The sequence below is a fragment of the Homarus americanus genome, unplaced genomic scaffold (assembly GCF_018991925.1).
Source record: "Homarus americanus isolate GMGI-L3 unplaced genomic scaffold, GMGI_Hamer_2.0 scaffold50924, whole genome shotgun sequence".
Lineage (NCBI taxonomy): Eukaryota > Metazoa > Arthropoda > Malacostraca > Decapoda > Nephropidae > Homarus > Homarus americanus.
In genome coordinates, this window is record NW_024718094.1 from 5144516 (window position 1) to 5166917 (window position 22402).

At 40.4% G+C, this 22402-nt stretch overlaps 1 protein-coding gene across 6 annotated transcripts in view; it reads left to right on the top strand.

Annotated features, from left to right (window-relative positions):
• Positions 1-3838: 3838 nt before the first annotated feature.
• The window catches only part of LOC121859153 (pyridoxine/pyridoxamine 5'-phosphate oxidase-like), a 41979-nt gene continuing 23415 nt past the window's right edge, over positions 3839-22402 (top strand). For 3 of the 6 annotated variants that reach the window (XM_042355888.1, XM_042355887.1, XM_042355889.1), the window contains exons 1-3: positions 16673-17053; positions 19205-19361; positions 20924-21023. In XM_042355888.1, coding sequence (XP_042211822.1) covers positions 16918-17053; positions 19205-19361; positions 20924-21023 — 393 coding nt within the window. In that variant the 5' untranslated portion in view covers positions 16673-16917. Of the gene's footprint in view, positions 3922-16166; positions 16253-16672; positions 17054-19204; positions 19362-20923; positions 21024-22402 lie in introns of those variants that run through there. The other 3 variants (XM_042355891.1, XM_042355893.1, XM_042355890.1) reach the window with 3 other exon arrangements.

A 22402-nucleotide genomic window follows, 5' to 3' on the forward strand; every position in this document is an offset into this window, starting at 1 on the left:
TTGACCTGGATTAACAAATTACCGTAGGTGATCATTTACATTCTAAACTAGAAATACAAAAAGAAAATGATTGGCTCTCTTAACTTAAGTAGGTACGGTAGTTGGGGTGCGGGGTTAAAATTGCGTCGTTTTTACACTGAAACTGTACTCTGTCGCTTTTAGAATAGATTACAATATCAACTTGTCTTTATGAAATCACTGTAGCTTGTGACGGTGCGTGACAGCCCTAACACGTGATTCGTGATACATAATTGAACACGTGTGTTACCTGGTGTTACCTGTCAGTCAGATATAATAGTCTGTAATAAATGCCTTTGATATCGTTACATTTATCTTTTTTTTTTAATTGATGAACTTTGGGGGGGGGTGGAATTCCATATTATATTAAAATAATAGTTACACACACACACACACACACACACACACACACACACACACACACACACACACACACACACACACACACACACACACACACACACACACACACACACTACACATGACTACAGACAGGAAATATCCTTGGTTAAACTTAGTCCTGCACAGACCATTAAACTCAGTGCTGATTGTAGGTGTTGTCGGTAAGAGTTGGTTCACAGAGACTGTAAATAAACACTTGAGACATACAACTGGTGTTTAGGAACTATAAACACAAGCACAGGTACAGAGCAACGTGGGTATGTATTGTGTATGAACGTGTGTGTAATGTTGTTGTGTATATATAAGGGAGTTAAATGTGTGTATATAAGGGAGGAAATTGTGTATATATAAGGGAGGAAGTTGTGTATACATAAGAAAGTGTTAAGTTTTCCTCACGTGAAAGAAAGTACTGAGGTACGTACATGGATATACATGCACATACATACCACTGTACACATATGAACACACGTGTATACTTTCACTCAATTAGCAGGTGCAACGAACACCACTAATTACTGTTACGCTGAACATGACACTAACTAGCAGTTTAACACACACAGGTTAACGACACATTTCAATGGAAGAATTAACACTATCGTCCCATACCAGCAGAGAACACGACTTACACCTGTCACTTCTTATCAACGCTCACAGGTTAGGTTTGATTAGGTTAGGTTAGGTTAGGTTAGGTTAGGTTAGGTTAGGTTAGGTTAGGTTAGGTTAGGTTTGATTAGGTTAGGTTAGGTTAGGTTAGGTTAGGTTAGGTTAGGTTAGGTTGAATATTGTGTTAGGTGAGTTTCTTGTTCCAGCCACAATCAACATTTGTCCTCCTGTCCACCATGATGTCAGCTGGTGAATGTCTTAAATTTATTCACAATCAGCCAATCACAGCGTCATTGTGTGAAAGTGTTTCTCTGTTTACTTACTGTGTGTCGAGAATTACGTCATCACGGTTGATGTGTAGGTTGATACTCGGTGTATGTCTTCCTCGTGTTGGTTTGTTTACTTACTGTGTGTCGGCCATTGCATCGTCGTGTTGGTCGAGGCATCATGGCGCTCACCTGTGTCGCCTATGACGTCATCGTAATCACCTGTGTTCTGTTTACTCAGCGTTGTTGTTGTTGCTTCAGCTGCCAAGGTTGTTAGACACCGTTAACTAGGCGCTTGTTCTGACAATAGACTACTTATAAAATTATGAACACTTTTATCCCAGTCTGTAGCAGCTATGACGTCATCATGATGGGGCGTATTCTATTCAGTTAACTTATATCAGTTACGTGACCTCTGAGACTATTGTGGTTTATTATTCTAGTGTTAGTCGGCCATCACGAGCACATGTGGTCTAATACACCAGTGTGTGTATGTGTCGGTCACGGCAACGTCGACACCACGTGTGGTTTATTTACTCAGTGTGTCGGTCAATGACGTCATCACGTGACCCTGGATCATTGTGTTGTTGAAGCAGCTGTGGTTTGTTCTCTTATGTTCACACAGGCCAAAATACCATGTGTAAATGGAGCTAATTCTACATCCCATATATCGGTCATGACGTCATTACATATACAAGGCTTTTGTCGAAAATACTCGTAGGTGTGTAGTCCGCCAACACTATGCTGATATAAAGATGTTGGTGGTACTGCTGCATCGCGCTTGCCTCTCACAACTAGGTACCGGGTTCGATCCCACGACAGTTGTAAGAAGAGTGTTGGTCAGTGTGACACGACCGAACAAGACATATCTCGGCGGTGTCCTCCTGTAACACACCTGGACCCCTGACTGGTGAAGGACACACTCACCTGGAACAACAGGTGAGTCAGGTATATGAAACGAAATAGGAATAAATTAACAGACCCTGACGTTACGTATACACACACACACCTGCGCGTGGGTGTTCTTTGTAACCCTTTAGATTTAATTTAACTTTATAGTACTAATTCCCCTTAAAGCTTAAATTTGCAGGCCACACTCCCACCTTAATCCAATCATAGATATTGTCTAGTGGACGTGATTAATGCAAGATTGTCTCTGTTATGAAGTATACTGTAGGTGTAGTGTAGCGGGGTCTGCGAGGACCAGTTGACAGCCACCACCAACATATCCTGGTTCTTGATCCGGATTCAGTCCACAAACGGAACCTGGGATGGCACCACTTTCTCCCGATGGTTGTTTACCGTGTTTTCGGCTCGTGCTCCACCTGATGTACGTACAGTAGCTAAAACAACTATCTGTGCATACTTTGTGGGAAAAAATATGAGACCATGGAGCAGATCGACCCCCACCTGCACAGATAGTTGTTTTAGCTACTGTGCAGTCACCCACAAATGTCCTGTCGCCTCTACTCCTAAACCACGAACCCAGAAATTCAGACTCGTGAACCCGAAGCAGTAGACACTGATCCATTATTATGTCCATAAATGCTTCGGATTCACGAGTCTGAATTTCTGGGTTCGTGGTTTAGGAGTAGAGGCGACAGGATTTTTGTGGGTGACTGTATTGTACAGGTCTTGTCCCATCTGATTAGGTCCCACCTGAGAGGACCTTCCGGGACCTGCGGGGTAAAATTACACCCTTATAATGAGAACGTTTGTGTCAAGGACGTTTTTAGCTTAGGACGTTTTATTCAAGATGTTTACGGTTAAATATTCTTGGAAGTGTCATGTACAGTTACCGCCACTCTAGCCTTTAACAGTGAACTTGGTCTCCCTGAGCAATGTGGCAACGCTGTAAAGGTAACCCAGTCGAGCGAATCAACAACCCTCATGTGTTTCTTTGTTCTAATCATAATCACATTACCAAAATGAGAGGAGACTATGTAATCTAACTCGGTGTAAACTATGCAGTGAGGTAACGGGAGCGCTGGGTGAGAGCTGGTGAGCGGCGGAAGGGAGGGGGATGTGAATCGAAGGTCCCTCAACCTCACAACATTATTTCGAAGCAAACACTACCCAAAAAATTACTTGCTTTCAAATAGCTTTCAATTATAACGAAATGCGCATATCATATACAGTATGTCAGGCGTCAATTGGTGCAGTTATCCCTTTCACCGTGACAAGAGATAATTTAGAACTTCTTTACACTGATTCAGACTCAAAACAAGCTCCAGATTAACACCCTTCGCTCGTGTGGGAATCTTTAACGATGATGCCACATTGTTCGGAGAGACCTGGTACACTGTAAAGGCGGAAGTGGAAGCAATTGCTTGTACACTTGCTTCAAAGATTCTGGTACGAACTTCTTACCTCCTGTGAACAGTTCTAATCTTAGTACCTGCTTGGATTTATTTCATACTTTCTTCGATGTATTTTTGCACGTTTCAAAAGGTTAAACACACCCGAGTTCGAAGTATTATACACCTAGGTCTAAGTGTTTCATACCTGGTTCGAAGTATTTCATAATTGTTTCATCAGTGGTTTCATGCTTCTAGGACTGGCACCAAACCTGAGGTGTCGTAATCCATCCTGGGGTACCTGAGACTGACCGGTCGTCATTCTTCCTAATAAGGTAAGCAAGAAGCTGCGTCCTCATTACCGTCTTAACACCCACCCACCTACCCCACCATCCTCCACCCCTACCCACCCACACACCCACCATCTTACTTTACCATCTTGCCAGACACCTCCCCCCCCACCTACCATACCCCTTCTCCTAAATGCCACCACGTCAGATAACCTTCTCTCCATCCCCTATTCCCCATTCTCTTAAGACCTCCTCCCTACCACCCATTCCCCAGAGGCCTCCTTCTCCTACCCTTCCATCGTTTCTACGTTTCGAACCTCTCCTCCCCCTCCTCCATCATTTAGCCGCCCCCTCAACTTCTCCTCCTCTTCCTCCATCACTCCAGCCGCCCTCACAACCTCTTTCTTTCCTCCTGCTGCCCTCACTATCGCCGCGACCTCTGCTGGTGGCTGACCCAGACCTGTTAATTATTTGGTCATGGAGACTGACCGTTATGCAACCAAATTCTCTTGATATATTACCTTTATTTTTAATTATTAATCTCTTTCTTTCTTACTCTTTATCTGTCTGTCTCTGTTTCTCTGTCTGCCATTTACTAGTCCCTTTTTTTGCTCATTCTGTCTTTCTATTTAATTTGATTTCTCTTTGTCCATTTGTCTGTTTGTTCCTCCCTCTTATCTTCTCTCCCTCAACCTTTCTCACATCCTCTCCTACTCCTCCCCTTCCCCATTCCACCCTAACTCTTTCTCTTCCTTATCCTCACTTCCTCCAACCCTCTCTAATTATTCTCACTCCCTTCAGTCTTTTTTCTTCTTCTCTCCCTAGTAACCAGTCAGGATCACTGCTCCAACTTTCATTTCAAAGGAAGGGAAAGTTATGACCTTCTCAACCACCCCTAGGGGGAGGGGGGGAGGGGAGGGGGAGAGGGGGAGGATGAAGAAGGACAGAGAAGTGGGAGGGGAGGATGAAGAGAGAGAGAGGAGGAAGAGGAAGAAGAAGAAGGTAGGTAAGGGAAATGAGGAAGGTATGATAAGATAAGAATGATGATTATAAGGATAAGTAGATGGAGAAAAGAAGAAGGCATTGAGGATAAGGAGGGGGTAGAGAGAATAGGGAGGAGGGATGGTGATAGAGAGATTTTGAGGAGAAGAGAGAGGATGCTAATAAGTGTAGTAAATGGATAGAAAGGTCCTGTCCTAGCCCTGTCCTAGCCCTGTCCCAGCACCAGCCTGTTCTGCTCTAGCACCATTCTCAACTCCCCATCTCGGTCTATCATCTCCACACATGACAGCTAGCAACATGAATGTGTGTGTGTGTGTGTGTGTGTGTGTGTGTGTGTGTGTGTGTGTGTGTGTGTGTGTGTGCGCGCCAACTTTCACTCTCTACGCTACAAGAAAGTGAGGAACAACCCGCTGGTGCTGCTCCACCTATACTTGTTTTTGCTCCTTGTTACTTGTTCCTCCCTCCCACTTGTGTGTCTGTTTGTGTGTTTGTTACAGGTATAGCGTGTGTGTGTTGCTTCCTCCCCTGTGTGTCTGTTTGTGTGTTTGTTACAGGTGTAGTGTAGTGTGTTTGTTGCCTCCTCCTCCGTGTGTGTGTGTGTGTGTGTGCCTTTAATACACGCAGACATATAATATAAGACTTCGGATAGAGAATTATACTAGACAGCCATTAATCATTTAAATCACCTTAGTAAAAAATTATTAAACCCAGAATTTGTCTACAGATACATTATCTTCATAGGACCAAGATATGTGGTTGAGTGTCCTTGTCATGTGCTAACTTTTACTCATGTCAGTCTGTTTATCTCGCAGTGGTGAAGAATATAAGAGGTTTAACAATATCTCAGGTAAGTGTTGTGTTTTGTTGTTGTTGTTGGTTGTTGTTGGTTGTTGTTGGTTGTTGTTGTTGGTTGTTGTTGTTGGTTGTTGTTGTTGACTAGTACTATCTGTTGTGGGTGTGAAACCTCTTTTTAAGTTAGTCGTATAAACATGACACAATTCCAGCATTTGCTCTACCTTAATTAGTATAAAAGACACACCTGGGAATGAGTTCACCTGTGCAGCACCTGACAGTCACCATCCAAAAACTGAAACACTTACTACACCCACTACACCTACTACACCTGCTACACCCACTACACCTACTACACCTACTACACCTACTACACCTACTACACCTACTACACTTACTACACCTACTACACCTACTACACCTACTACACCTACTACACCCCACACACTTCATTACACCTACTACACCTATTACACTCTACTACATTCGTTACACTCACTACACCTTGGCTCACACCTTACTACACCTCATTACACCTACTACACCTACTATATACTTACTTTTCTTTACACTTTACTACACTTACTACTTTACTACACTCATTGGCTACTTACTACACTCCCCATTGGCTAATTTCATTACTTACTTATTGCCACTCCATTACACTACTTACTTTTTATTACACTTACTACACTCATTACACCTATTTACATTTTGGCTAATAATTTTAATACACCCCATTACACCTACTACACTTTGCCACACTTATTAAGGACTCATTACACCTATTTCATCATTACACCTATTACACTCTGGGCTTTCTTGCTTAATTTACTACAGCTATTACACTAGCTGCCACCTATTACACTTCCATTACACCTGGCCACACCTGCTTCAGCCACGTACCGCCACACCCCACACACCTACTAATTTTACTACACCTACTACACTCATTTCACTTACCACACCCCTACTACACCTACTACACCTACTACACCTACTACACCTACTACACCTACTACACCTACTACACCTACTACACCTACTACACCTACTACACCCACTACACCTACTACACCTACTACACCTACTACACTTACTACACCTACTACACCTACTACACCTACTACACCTACTACACAAAAGCCTGATAGTGTTGTCTGTTGTCCTGTTTGTGTGTTAGTTGATAAGTTGCTTCATTGTTTGTTTTATTGACTAACATATCAGACCAAGTACACATACATACATACATACATACATACATACATACATACATACATACATACATACATACATACATACATACATGGAAATAAACAAATACATCATACATAAACACAAGTTATGTATAAAAAATATAATGTATGTGTATATAAATTTCACAAAATCCAAAAAAAAAGAAACTTTATAATTCAACTTTTACAGCAACAGCTAATTTGCATACTGATACACACCTCTCCAATTTTGACATATTCAAGGGGTCTCAAACTAGTTTTTCGTCGATTTTCTGCTATAAAGTTAGAAGGTGTAAGTAAAAAGCTAGTTACACGCGCACACACACACACACACACACACACACACACACACACACACACACACACACACTGCTACTTTTACTTTCAGTGGTACTTTTCTTTTTTGTATTTTTTTGGGTGCGGTTGAATGATCGTCGACCTGTTAGTTAGGTGTTTGCTTCAACAGGTCTGGGATGTGAATTTATATTATAATTTCCTAATATATTTCTCAAAAACATTTTCTATTTATTTAAGGTATTTTCAAACACTCTTTCAGTAATGCTCTAAATAATGCGAAAAATTACTTTGAATTTAATTTTATTCTCAATTTTATATTATTTTTTTTTAGTAATTATTTTCGCAATATTTTACTCTAAATTTGTAAAGATAATTAAATCGGTTGTTTATATATTTTCCTGGTGGTAAATTTTGTTAAATATGTGTGAAGTTTGTTTTTAATTTCCTTATATAAAAATGTTAATAAAGGGAAATACTACACATAAACACAAACATTATTTGTGAGGCAGAAAATTACTCTTTATTCCGTGGAAAATTCAACATTATCATATATTACTTTTAGACTCTAGGTTATGTACCAGTTGTCTCCTGTGATGGTGGCGGAAGTTACAGCGTAAGAAAGTGACTACAGTATTGCCGAGTTGTGTATAATTCTGTATGTTAATTTGAGTATATTAAGTATGATTTATATTTTATAGTGTCAAGTATGTTTTATTCACTATCTCTCCGTCAGCTGATTATACCTGCATCTATAATATGATTCACTATAACGATCCACGACGAGGATATATACTGTAGATTACTAATTTTGTGGTTGTATCTGACCTAAGCGGGATTCGAACTCGGACTGTAGTAAGAGAGGCACGCTTCTCCCCTTCATTGTACCACTGCCGTCATCATACACAACCTATACTGTGTACTGTGTTGGATAGAAACAACTTTGGTCGGCTGGGTTACATACAGTTTATAATGACTGTAACTCTATCGATTGTCATTTTAGATCACACGAAGGTCGTGGCTGCGTCAGGTTACTACTGCAGGAGAGAGCTGAAGTGTTGGAGAAAACTGTGTCCTCCCGTGTGTGTGTGTGTGTGTGTGTGTGTGTGTATCGTGTTTCATTGACAAAAAAAAAATATTTTACCAACTATTGAATTTAATTGATATTTTAACACTAAAAATAATTTCCAAGTTCACCAATTATAAAAAAAAATAAGAGTGGTAAATTGAACGTGTTTATCCATATACTTTTAAATACCATCTAAGAGGGGGATGGGGGGACAACAGTTTACCTTGTCTGTCTGTTAAGTACCCCACGGGGCCAGACAAACAGGAAGCATTATAAAATATGTAAACCACATCATTCTCCCAGCCACCAAACACCAGCTGCTTTTTTTTTTACTAGTATAATTTAAAATCCTGGCCAGTGAGACTAACACCCACAGCTGCATCACCTTGTTCATCCTAGACACGGAAAATACGAGGAATTTCTCTCTGTTGATATCAAGGTGTACATGTTATCCTTGACTGCTGTTGATTAAAGCTCGAAAATATTAACTTAAAACTCCAAATTCTCGTCTATAATTGACAACCTTAAGAGATATCCGACCATAAACAAGCTACCCGTCATGACCTTAAGAGAGCCGTAGTGGATCGTATACCACGACGATAGTACGGTACTTCACTACACTTAGCGCTACTGGTCGTAAGGTGTAGTAAAAACCTGAGTGTTGCGGTGATTGTTGACTGTACTCCCTCCATCTACACCTAAATGTTGGGGTGTGTTGACTGTCCTTCACCTACACCCACTTACCTGGGTAACTGAAATGACGTGAAGACTGTGACGAGGGGAGACAGTCAGTGAGTTAGTACCTGTGTTGGGAGTTTGAATGAGAGGGAAGACTAGAGAGGGGGAAGAGAAGAGGAATGGAGAGAAAGATAAAGGAGTGAGGGGAGATAAGAGAAAGGGGTAAGGGATAGAAGGATAGAGGGATGAGGGGGTAGAAGAGACAAGGGGAAAGAGAAAGAAGAATAACCAAGGAGGAGAATAAAGAAGAGAGAAAGAGTTAAGGGACAGAAGAACAGAGGAGGAAGAAGAAGTGAGAAGGGGGAATAGAAACAAAACAGAGAAGTGAGAAGGAGGAAGAAGAAGGAAAGAGAGAGAGAGAGGTGAAAGGTAAACACACTTCAATAACTAAAAAAAAATATTCGCGATATTTGGAGAGAAGGATCAACTTTTTTTTGATGTTTTTCTTTACATCTCACTTTTGGAGGTTATGACGTGTGACCGAGGTGTTAAATGGAGTGTGTGTAGACCCCTCTCACCTATACCATACAGGTGTGTTGGACTAATGACCCACACACCTATATGTTTGTCACTGTCCTCACCTTTAACATTTTTTTCTGAAGGTGTGCAGGGGGATTTATTTGATACCTTTAACATTAATTGATGGTAAATACCTAATGTTTTTGTTGTTGTTTATATTTGTGGATAGGTATTATTGGATAGATGAAGTGTTGGATGCTTGTAGAGTTGGATGTGTGGATGGATGGATAGACGAATCAGTGAATGGAGAGGTGTATGAGTGGATGATAGGATGAATGTGTGAGTGTATGAAGAGATGGATGAATAAATGGCTAAGATGGAGAAATGAATAAACAGATGAGATAATGGGCGACCTCAAGAGTATTAGGTAACTCTCTCTCTCTCTCTCTCTCTCTCTCTCTCTCTCTCTCTCTCTCTGGCAGGTACTGTTATTGAGTAGCCCCGTTTGGCTGGCGATATTCAAAGATCAGCCCCTTTAGGCAAGACACTGCCCATATATACTGTAGGTAGTAAACTCCTGGCAGCCATGACGAGTGTTAATCATATATCCCCTCCTCGTTTCACCTTCCTTCCTCTTCTTCCTTCCTTCCTTCCTTTCCTTCCTTCCTTCCTTCCTTCCTTCCTTCGTTTTTCCTTCCTTCCTTCCTTCGTTTTTCCTACCTCATCCTCTTCTCCCACTTTAACTCCCTCCTCTTCCTCTCCTCCTCCATTTTCCGACAGACAGACAGCCAGACAGCCACCAATCATTTACGTTACCCGCTTATTGTAAAGAACCGAAGACATCTATTGACTAACACACACACACACACACACAGACACACACACACACACACTTTAACACAGACACACAGGATGAGGTCACACGTTATATTAGACCTTTGACTTTTGTGTTAGATACTAGTAGACAAGGTCAGCTCTGTGATTGGCCACACGTGCCCCCGGGTCAATGACCTTACAATTACAGCAACCTTAGTTAATATCACTATCCATGACCTTATTTTAATAATATATCACTAAAATTGACCTTAATCAACATCCCAGGTCATCAGGGTGTGACCTCGTTGGTACAGGAAGGTGCCTAGGTAGGGGTAGGGGGGGGGAGGGAGTTGACCTTACCTGAGAGGGGTCACCTGTCACTCTAATTTAAGGGTTCCATTGTTGTGGACACCCAATGACTTTTACAGCTAACTGGCACCATTGGAGTATTATGCCTGGTCTTCAAGTGTGTTTGTCTGTTTGTTTTATTAGTGAATCGTATAACTGTGGGTTTTTTTTTTAGTTTGGTTTATTTTAATTTATTGTTTTGTTTAATGTTGTTTGTTTCATCTGTATGTGTGTGTTTGATTCTTTTTGGTCTTGTATTTGTTTTAATTTATCTGTTTTGGGTACTTGTGTGGTGTTTTGTTTATTTGTTTGGTTTTTTGCACAGTGTGTTTGTTTACTTCAGTGTTTGATTTGATGCTTGATTACCTTGTTTTTGTGGTTCGAGTTTAATTTGATTATTTTATCATTATATTTTTTCTTTTGTTATTGTTTATTTTTGTTTGTATTTGTTATGTTGTTTACAGTTTGTTTGCTTTTTAATATTGTTTGGTCTATTGTTTATGTTAAGAGGTTGTTTGATTTTTATTTATTTAACTTACCGGTGCTTAATACACACACACACACACACACACACACACACACACACACACACACATCACCTTTCTAAACAACCTTCACCTCTTTAAGTCTTCCTGCCTCGTCTCAGCCAATCAGGATCACGCGAGACCCTGGTGCACGTGTACGACCTTAACAAGGCAATCAAGTAGTTGGGTCGTTCATCGAATCCGCCACCAGTTAAACGAGGAAGGACTAATCCAGTTTAACCTGATTCGTTTACAAGCGATAATCAGTATTTGTGTTTGTTTGCTCCGGGGTATTTGTTGTTTAGTGCGATGTTGCAGATGTTAGAGGCTCAAGTGTGATGTTGCAGATGTTAAGAGGCTCAAGTGTGATGTTGCAGATGTTAGAGGCTCAAGTGTGATGTTGCAGATGTTAAGAGGCTCAATTGTGATGTTGCAGATGTTAGAGGCTCAAGTGTGATGTTGCAGATGTTAGAGGCTCAAGTGTGATGTTGCAGATGTTAGAGGCTCAAGTGTGATGTTGCAGATGTTAGAGGCTCAAATGTGATGTTGCAGATGTTAGAGGCTCAAGTGTGATGTTGCAGATGTTAGAGGCAGTTGTTGCAGATGTTAGAGGCTCAAGTGTGATGTTGCAGATGTTAGAGGCTCAAGTGTGATGTTGCAGATGTTAGAGGCTCAAGCGTGATGTTGCAGATGTTAAGAGGCTCAAATGTGATGTTGCAGATGTTAGAGGCTCAAATGTGATGTTGCAGATGTTAGAGGCTCAAGTGTGATGTTGCAGATGTTAGAGGCTCAAGTGTGATGTTGCAGATGTTAGAGGCTCAAGCGTGATGTTGCAGATGTTAAGAGGCTCAAATGTGATGTTGCAGATGTTAGAGGCTCAAGTGTGATGTTGCAAATGTTAAGAGGCTCAAGTGTGATGTTGCAGATGTTAGAGGCTCAAGTGTGATGTTGCAGATGTTAGAGGCTCATTTGTGTTGTTTACTCCTCAACTCTTCCTCCGTCAACTACTACTGTTTGGTAACCCTTCTTGTGTATTAAACAACTATATGTATGAATTATGTCTGAAATAATGATTATAAGAGTTACCAAAGCGGCATGGTCTGTTTTAGTAGTTGTTGTATGTATGCTGATATACAGACGTGGGTTTAAAGTCTCCTTATGGGGTCAATATATTTAGTCATAAAAAAACGAGCACGAAAAGATGTACGTATGGATGTATGTATGTATGTATGTGTGTATGTAAAATGAGTATAAATAAATACGTACATGCATGCATACAAAGTTCTTCTCAAACACACACACACACACATACCCGCATACATAAACACACACACACGTCAGATAAGAGTGAAAGCGGACGGTAGAGCCTTTCTCTAGTGATAGTGAAACCTGACCCTAGGGAGCAGGTCTTGACGCCCGCTGTACGACAACCCCTCCCTCTCACCTACCCGGGTACGTCACTTCCACAGCCTCACTGTACGACACGCTTTATCTCGTACATACAGCTGATGCTTCAGTGCCAGATATCTGTTGTATGGAGACTGTTACCTCTCTTGTGCAGGTGTACGACAATCTCTGTTCCTCTTTATCAACAGCTGCACCATGATACTTGGCTGCCAGGCCTTAGCTTACCAAACCTTCTCCCTCGTGCAGGTTGGGACTTCTCTGCCAGACATCCATTACACCAAAACCAGTCAAAGGCTGTTGCTGCCAGGCCATTACCTTGTCCCATTGACTAGCTAGTAACGGAAGACTCCATATAACTTTGAAGATGTATGCTAACACTTCTCTTCTGTAAAGACACTAGAATACATGTAAATAAAAATTACAAAATACAGCCTATCCAACTATAAATAAATGCTTACGTTACAGTTGAGGAAATTAAGGCGGTAGAGTACAGTGCCGGTCATACTGCTTCCTTGTGTACCGAATGCTTAAGCATACGGTGTAGTGTGTCTAAACTGCCTTTGGGACCCACTTTCACTTTTTAATCGCAAGAAGAAAATTTGATAATATTAATTTGTAGTTGATTGCCAGGCATCATATGTACGATAACTTCTCTTGATCACACAGTGTCATCAGATCACTGCCAGACGTAAATATCAGAGCCTCACCTGGACCTGGCCAAGTCAACAACACCACACAGCTGTTTTGCTTCTTTTTACCTCCTCCTAGAAATGTTTGTGGCTTAATGAACCCGGTGTAAAGATGAGCGGTTCGTGCGAAGGTTCGCATTCTCGCAAGGGGTTCACTTTCACGTACTGGTTCAATATTCTAATAAAAAGGTTAAACAAGTAGGAGGGTTTAATTTCTTATAAGGGTTCATTTAAATCCACTACTTAAAGGTTCATTTTCTCGTAAGGGTTCATTTAGGTTCACTTCGTCAGGGATAAAATTAAAGGTTCGAAGAGTTCATGACTCCCTAACCCTGTGACATATGACACTACAGTACCGGGGATTATGTCAACACCCAGGCGACTATGGTGGTGATGGTGGTGGTTGGTCCGTGTGGTGGTGATGGTGGTGGTTGGTCCGTGTGGTGGTGATGGTGTCTGGTCTGTGTGGTGGTGGCTGGTCCGTGTGGTGGTGATGGTGTCTGGTCTCTGTGGTGGTGGTGGCTGGTCCGTGTGGTGGTGATGGTGTCTGGTCTCTGTGGTGGTGGTGGCTGGTCCGTGTGGTGGTGATGGTGTCTGGTCTGTGGTGGTGGTGGCTGGTCCGTGTGGTGGTGATGGTGTCTGGTCTGTGTGGTGGTGATGGTGTCTGGTCTCTGTGGTGGTAGTGGTGGTGGTGGTGGAAAGTCCCCGCTCCTACCTGTTGGCCTGGAAGCCTTACATATATTTTTTATCACATCACTGGGAATTAGAAAACATATCAAGTAAAGTCTCAGTGCAGATTTGACACCATTTTAGGCTCATTAAAAATTGAGAATTGACATTACCAGGGCAGAAGATATAGGCCTAGGGTAGAGGTAACTTTTTTTTTCAGTAAGCTAAAAATGTTGACAAAAAGATGTAGTGGTATTTTGTGATGGCCAATATCTCTCTCTCATCTGTTAGAAACCACTTATAAACTACAGGAGATAGATCGCCCTCTTACCAGCTCCCCATCTCCTCACCTTAACCTCCCCTCCCCTTCCCATCTCCCCACACCATCCCTCTCCTCTCCTTCCCATCTCCCCACACCATCCACCCCTCTCCTTCCCATCTCCCCACACCACCCTCTCCTCTCCTTCCCATCTTCCCACACCATCCACCCCTCTCCTTCCCATCTCCCCACACCATCCACCCCCCTCTCATCTCCCCACACCACCCTTTCCTCTCTTCCCATCTCCCCACACCACCCACCTCCCTCTCCTTTCCCCTCCAGTCCCCACACCATCCTCCCCTCTCCTTCCCATCTCCCCACACCATCCTCTCCTCTCCTTCCCATCTCCCCCAATACCCAACTCACACTCTCCCATCCTCGTGGTCGGAGCTGAATGAATCAAGAAGAGAGAACAGCAATCGGTATCTTGATCTATCTGGGTCACCTGTTAGGAGCGTGGCAGTAACACAGCTGTTGGTGGCCGGAGGACGAGGGAAAAAAAAAACCTCACGTCAAGGCTGGGAATCTCACCGTCGACTCGGCCCGTCTCAAATGTCAAGTGGAGCTGGTGTGTGTGTGTTGATAATCCCCTTCGTGCTTCAGTAGTTTTAAAAATGTAGAGTCTTTTGTATCTGTACTGTCTTGCCTAGTATCTGTAGTACAAATGTTGAGTTATACCAGTACTACTAGTACTGGTATAACTCAACATCTGCATGACTAGTACTGTACTTGTCATGTTAATGTTGGGTTATACCAGTACTAGTCATGTTAATGTTGGGTTATACCAGTACTAGTCATGTTAATGTTGGGTTATACCAGTACTAGTCATGTTAATGTTGTGTTATACCAGTACTAGTCATGTTAATGTTGGGTTATACCAGTACTAGTCATGTTAATGTTGGGTTATACCAGTACTAGTCATGTTAATGTTGGGTTATACCAGTACTAGTCATGTTAATGTTGATTATACCAATACTGTTGATAACCAAAATATATTTCGCCTTTTCCCTCCACTCAAGGAAGTGCCGTTATTTAAGACGGCTTCATTCGTCTCCAATTCGTTCTTTTGTCTATAGGAAGGAAATACAAGGAGATAGATGATAATAAAAGGCATAACAGTAGGAAAATGTAAATAAAGATTAAACAGAGGGGTAAAAGTAAAAAGAAAAAAGATTAAAAGCAAAATCCTGTTTGAGGCAGAAGTAAAAGAGAGATGGGCAGAAAATATAAGGAAAGAGTGGAGGTAAGGAACGAAAACGAAATAAAGATCAAACTAACAATTATGGAAATTTTGTGTATTTGTGAGGTAACATCAGCTGTTATGGTACTGTAGATCTGCGAAATAAGTCATAAGAATAGGTCACTCAAAAACAGCATTTGACAATCTAAAAGACCTAATGAAAAGGGATATAAACTTCAATTAGAGAAAAAGGCTGCTGAAAGGCTTTTTATCGCAAAGGGCTATTGTCTGGGTCAGATGCGTGGACACTTTCAGCAGACACCGCAGTTAAGAGACCATCGGAGACCTTTGAAGTGTCGTGTTATAGGCGAATGCTAAGGTTAGCCAAAACTTAAAGAGAATTGCTTGAAATGTACAGAAAAAGAAAAATAAGATACTTTGGTCATATAATTAGGGATGAGAGGATAATAATAAATATTGATGAACAAGGTTGGGGGTAGGATGGCCAAGGGAAGGCAGAGACTGGGATGGATGAATGAAATTAAAAACTGAGTCCCCATAGAGATACAAAACCTTGTATGATTGGCAAAAACAGCTCGAAAAAAATATATTCTTATTTAATAGACCCATTTATATGTATGGGACTTATATATAATATTGGTCTCTCCTAGAGGAAGTCTCGGTGGTCGCGTTAAAAGTCGGGCGAGGGGTAAATTAATTGAAGTTTATAAAAATCTCAGAGGACCTGGTGCTGGCGAATGCTCGCCTCACTTGGGGTCCCAGCTCAAGGTTGATGCCGCAAGTTCGGAAAACTGTCAGGGCAAACTTTTTCGGAGTAAGTATTGTAAACCCTTGGAACAATCTGCGAGTGTGTGATGGCACCGAGTGTGAGCTCATTCAAGTCCAGAGACTCCAGACTTGCGCAGGTACAGATACATTCAGGAGCCAATACATGCCCAGTACTTGCCTACAGTGTGTAACAGAAACGTGACCGACCGCCCAAGCAGCTAACGAGTAACAATTAGTGGCACCAACTTTTTTTTTTTTTTACTTGGATTATCTCACCCGGGCACAGGTCCCCCCCCCACACCAGGGCCGGGGGGGATATAATAATAATAATAATAATATAATAGTAATGATAATTAATAAAAACTAATAAAAAGGTAATAATAAAAATAACCATAAATAAGTACAAAAATTACAAATTAAATCGAGTGAGAAACCATATAAGTATGTACAGTATGTTGTGTTGTCAATAGTAATAGTTAGCTCAGCAATCTGGGATTTGGTCACAAATTTGCTCGTCCTAGTCATTACCATTATTACTGTAGTTAGCCTATGTATCACATGTAGATAAAGATCTAAGCGTACGGATCTATGCTTTCGTACAGAATGGCTTCAATTAACACCGTAGCTTTCCATTGAATTTGTAAAGAAGATACATATGACGTCACAACATAAAGCAGCGGCTAGTTGGCTCAGCACATATGCGTTCCTAGTATGATTGTGCAGCTCTGGCTCTTTCGTCCTCATTTTAGACATGTTGTAATTAGAGGAAGAATGGCTCTTTTCAAGGAGAACGTTGTGACTGGGGGAAGACAAGAAGACGTCAAGGACATGTCTATTGATATTGGAGGTTGGTAATTAAAGTCTACTATTGGCCGCCCGTCATGATAGATGGACCATCTCATGTCTGGGTTGTATCAATAGTTATGGTTGATGACATTGCCTTGGAAATGTGTAGGCTTGTGCTCTACACTTTAAACAAACATCTAAGGCCAAAATTAAGTGTTTTAGGTAATAACCAAGACCAATTGCTTTACTCACCTACCTGCACTGTATTGTGGTCATTTATGATGGAATAATAAAATTGGTGCCCCCACAGTGAAGGGATTAGTACACTATGTTGTCTTGACTATTCGTTGGACATAGTGAGTATTTTGCCGTGACTGGAGAAGTTCCTACTAACACTATTTTACCGGTCCGACTAATTACCCAAATGTAGCCGCAATGAAGTCAAATAATGGTCCTACATGAATAAATCGGACTGCTAATCACTTCTCGACTAGTATTTGGTGTCATAAAGTCACAAAAAATTGGTAAACTTAATTTAATCTGAGTTGTGTTGTGTTAGGTTAGGTTAGATTTTGTACATGCACTTGATCTATTAACTCAGATTAAATTACGTTTTCCAATTTTTTTTTACTTTGTGACACCAAATACTAGTCGAGGTTAGGTTAGGTACATGCACTCGATCTATTAACTCAAATTAAATTACGTTTTCCAAATTTTTTTTACTTTGTGACACCAAATACTAGTCGAGAAGTGATTGGTAACCTGATTTATTCATGTAGGACCATTATTTGACTTCATTGCGGCTACATTTGTGTACATTTGGGTAATTAGTCGGACCCCTATTTTACCGTGTGTCCTCTCTGATTGGTTAAGTACTTTCTGCTTAATATGATGGGGGGGTCTGCTCCCCTGCTAGGAAGTTCGACAAGGTTAGGTAGGTTTCTTTGGTTGGTTCAGTTCTCGTAAAAGTTGCCTCTTTCATAAAGATAAGTTCCCATCCACAACAGAAATATGGTTAGATGTATTTACAGCTACCCAACGATCGACTCACGGCTAAATAAATGCTAAATGCCGCCAGAGTCATGGTCAAATATAGTTCTCGCGTTGTTTGCCGGTAATGGACGCTTAGCCAATCAGAACACACTCACGGTAAAATAGTGTTAGTTGGAAGCCGGCCACAGCAAAATATCCATTGCCTTCATTGAACATAAATGGGTTATACGCTTGGAGTGCCTGATTTAAATATTTCCTGTAGGACACTTGATCATATAAAAGCTTGCTTTCTTCATGAAATCAACAATATTAAGGAACATATTTTTGGTGTATTTAGTGTATTTTTTATTTGTAACAAAAAGGTATGAGTAATACATTTTGTGTGATAAAAATGTTATGATTTCTTTTGGCTTCAATCAAGGGATGCAGGTGGCACTGCCAACCAACATCCAATGCCATACAATATTGTCTTTGTCTAGGTGATTGTATGTAGGTTCGATAAGCCAAAGAAAATAATGGTAAATATTCCGTAGTTGCCATGCTTGGAAATTACTGTGTAAAATAGTTTTTTATAGTGTATTTTATACGAATATGACTCCCTCCCTCCCTCCCCGGTATGTAAAACACTTATCTTAATCGGTAAAGGTGTAGAAGAGGGTGACCACCAGAAGGAATTGTCCGAATTGGTTGAAATGTTTTCTACACACTAATATCATGATATTAAACACAAAAATGGAAATGACAATGCATAGAACCTGACCTGACATACCCAACCTATGGGTTTGTTAGGTCAGGTTTTATGTATCCAATTTATCTTGTCAACTTCTTATTAGAGAAGAGATGCATTACCATTTTACAAAAAATCATTTTGGGTAATTTTCAGTAGAAATCATTTTCTTCCTGGTGGTCACTTTGGTCACTAAAGATGATTGCCACTGAGATCAAAAGATTTGTCATATAGTGTATCATTAATGGTCTTTGAACTGAATAATGGTTGCATCACAGCAAGAATGTTCACAAATGCTATTATTTTGATGGCTCTGCAGTAGCTAGTTCCTAATGGGAGAGAGGATGTTACAGATTAAATTTTTTTTATTTATATTATTGTTGAAAAATCATCCATCCATGTACTTGTACAGTATATCAAGTGCTGTGAAGATTGGTAAATTCACCGGTTTCTCATAGTTTATTAAAAAATACTCTAATCTCACATTTTCAGGGATGCGTAAGCCATATAAGGGGAAAAATGAGGCATTTACCGAGGATGACCTGGTGGCTAAAGAGCCGATTGCACAGTTTGCTTCCTGGTTTGATGAAGCTTGTCACACTCCAGGCATCATAGAAGCAAATGCCATGTGTATAGCTACAGCCACAAAGTAAGTAAAATGTGTTTACCTCCTTGATAGATGATTATCAAAAACAAATATTTGATTTGCTATCCCATAACTCCATGGAGAAAAAAAATAAGACAATAATTATTGTGGCAACTTAACCTTAGAAATAAAGCCTTATAACCAGTTGCTTTTCAATGTGCACAAAGACATTGGTCTAGATCCTGGGGAACTGACCTTATTAGTCAGGACTAATCTTAGCATGAGCCTGTCCTTCTCAATTATAACTGCTGCCTTAAGGAGAGAAGAAGCAAAGGCTTTCTTGGGTGAATTAGAAGGTGGTGACATGCCATTGCATTAGTTATAGCAATAGTCGAAAGTATTAGAATATGTCATTAAAATGAGATATACTGTACAAACTGTACTTGTATGTGATATATGAATAAAAGATTACATGTAGAACAGTCAAAAGGATCAATTTAGCATCATCCTGTGCAATTCAGTGAGCTTATTGTGAGACTGTGCATTGGGATACTGTACTAATTACCTGGAGAACGTAAAGAAGTTAAAGCCTTCATTTGAAATTTCATTTGAAATAAATTTTTGCCCTGGTGTACCATAAGACAGCCCTTGCACAACAACATTTGTACATTAAAACACAGAATTAAACATAAAAGTGTTTATTTTTCCAAAGATTGTGTAGTGGCTGTGGGGCTTCATGACCCTTAGATTAAACCCCAGCTGCAAATTACAGGGTTCTTTGTGTTCCAAGGCCTTAGGGTGGATGAACATTATAATTGTTGCTGTGCCTCATCATAGATTTAACTCAGGGGAACTTTTTACCCAACAGAGCAAGGATGTTAGCCTTTTCCTCCTTTGAAATGGTCTTTGGACCCATGGCGATCAATCTGAGAGAAAAAAATGGGCTAGTATGGCAGTGTGTCATCAGAATGTGGCAGAAACTGATGCAACCATTCCAGGATGCAGCAAAACACATTAACCATTTTGGAGTCTTGTGCATAGAGGCCCGAAGCACCATTGAGTTGGCAGACAAAAAATATTTTGCCTTAATTTAATTTGGCAAGCTGTAACCAGGCTCTAATTTTAGCATAAATATACCTCTAATTATGTAACTAGGATCAGTCTACCAGCTCACGCTGTGGAAGCTCTTCAAAATAGCTGTAGACAAGACTGTCAAGAACAAGGGAGGGATACTACACAGGCCACTGGCATCCTTCCTTTATCATAGCCACCAGTAGTTTGGGTGGCCATTAGGTAAAATAAAATGAGTTTAAGATCAATCCTATTTTCTTTGTGATTTTTTTTTTTTTTTTTTTTATTACTACATCTTTCATAGGAACTCTCAAGCATTTATGCCTGATTTTTTTAATAAAGAATATTCTAATGAATTTTCCTCGTTCTTTTGCTGTGCTTATTGTTCAGGGGTGCAAGAAATAGCTTCATGATCTTTCAGCTGATAAAATGTTTAGGACCACATGCCAAATTGGTCAGCTACTTTATCAGAATCTTTTTAGGGAAACGTATATTCAATAAAATGGTTCACCATGCTGTCCAGTTCTTTGTATTATTAACTCACTTTTTTACAGGTGTGGAAAGCCGTCAGCTCGCATGGTGCTCCTGAAAGGCTATGGGAAAGATGGGTTCCGGTTTTTTACTAATTATGGCAGTAGGAAAGGGAAAGAACTGGTAAGATTAAACCTTTTTTAACTGTACTGTATGTTCTAATAGATTTTTGTTTTATCCTGCAGTTTCTTTATGGATTTCTATACTACTACAGTACTGTACTGTACTTTGCTGCACAGTGTATCTTTAATGAGAATTGACCACAAAAATATGTTATTTCATCTGTGACGAAGCTCCTGCCTTTTTTGTCTTTTCTTTCACTGAAGTTTTTGACTAAGTAATATTTAAGTACAGTGCAGTAATACCCTGGTTAGTGGTACCCCATAGAGCTCTATTTCATTGTCATGCTCTTGCTTGCATCTTGAAGCTCAAGTTTTACTTGGAAAAAATAAAATAAAAAGTCCATAAAAGCAATCAAAAGCCACGAGTCCGAACACTCACAACACACTGAGAGTCACTTTTGTTTATACTGTACTGTATTAATTTAAGTGAGTACCCACAACTAAAGTTGATTATTAAATATGCTTTACAGTATAATTTTATATTAAGTGTAGGTTTTATTTTATGACAAAAAATTGTGTGGTTAACTGAAACATCAGTAGAGATGGATTAGCTTCAGCCAGAACAGATCCGTACAATGTCCACTGCTTCCCTCCTTCCCTCCCACCCACTGCATCTCTCACTCATTCTACTGTGACTCATTCATAATACAATATTGTACAGTAGTGCACATTTTTTATTTTTTATTCATTAATTAGTAAAGATACATTACTGTAATAATCTGGAAATGTGGTGCCCCAAAATCCCCACCATGAACTTGTATGAACTTAAGTGTAAAAGGGTAAAAAAAACCAATCTATATTTTCATATATACTCAGCTATTTGTTAATTTTTTTAATTTTCACTCAGAAGCCTAGCTGAGACCTTTAAATGTTTGTATGTGCCTTAGGTATAGAAAAATGTTGCTATTACCTATCTAGGGTTAATACCTGTACCCTTCACATACAGGTACAATACTGTATATATCTCAGTGGTAAAAAATAACGTCATCAGGAACGCATTTCCATATATGCAATGGTATAATGACCCCATAGTGCTATTTTGGGTAGCACTCCATTTTCCAGGAACATATCCCAAGTGCTTACTGGGGTAGTAATATCTCCGTTAGCCGGAAATCCTCAAACCCAAAACTCTCTGATAGCTGGAATTGAAATTTTCGCAGAAAATTGTTCCCAATGCCGGAATTTTCTGGATAATTCCGGCTTCGGGAACAATTTTCCGGAAAATTACGATAAATTTTTCCCTACACCCTGAAAATTCCGGGGATGGGGTGAGTTTTTTTTCCGGGTTTGAGAGAGTTGTCTAGTTACCCGGAACTTTCTCATTCCCGGAAGTGCTCTGCACCAACTGTTCCAGCTAATGGCGATATCACTGTATTTCTC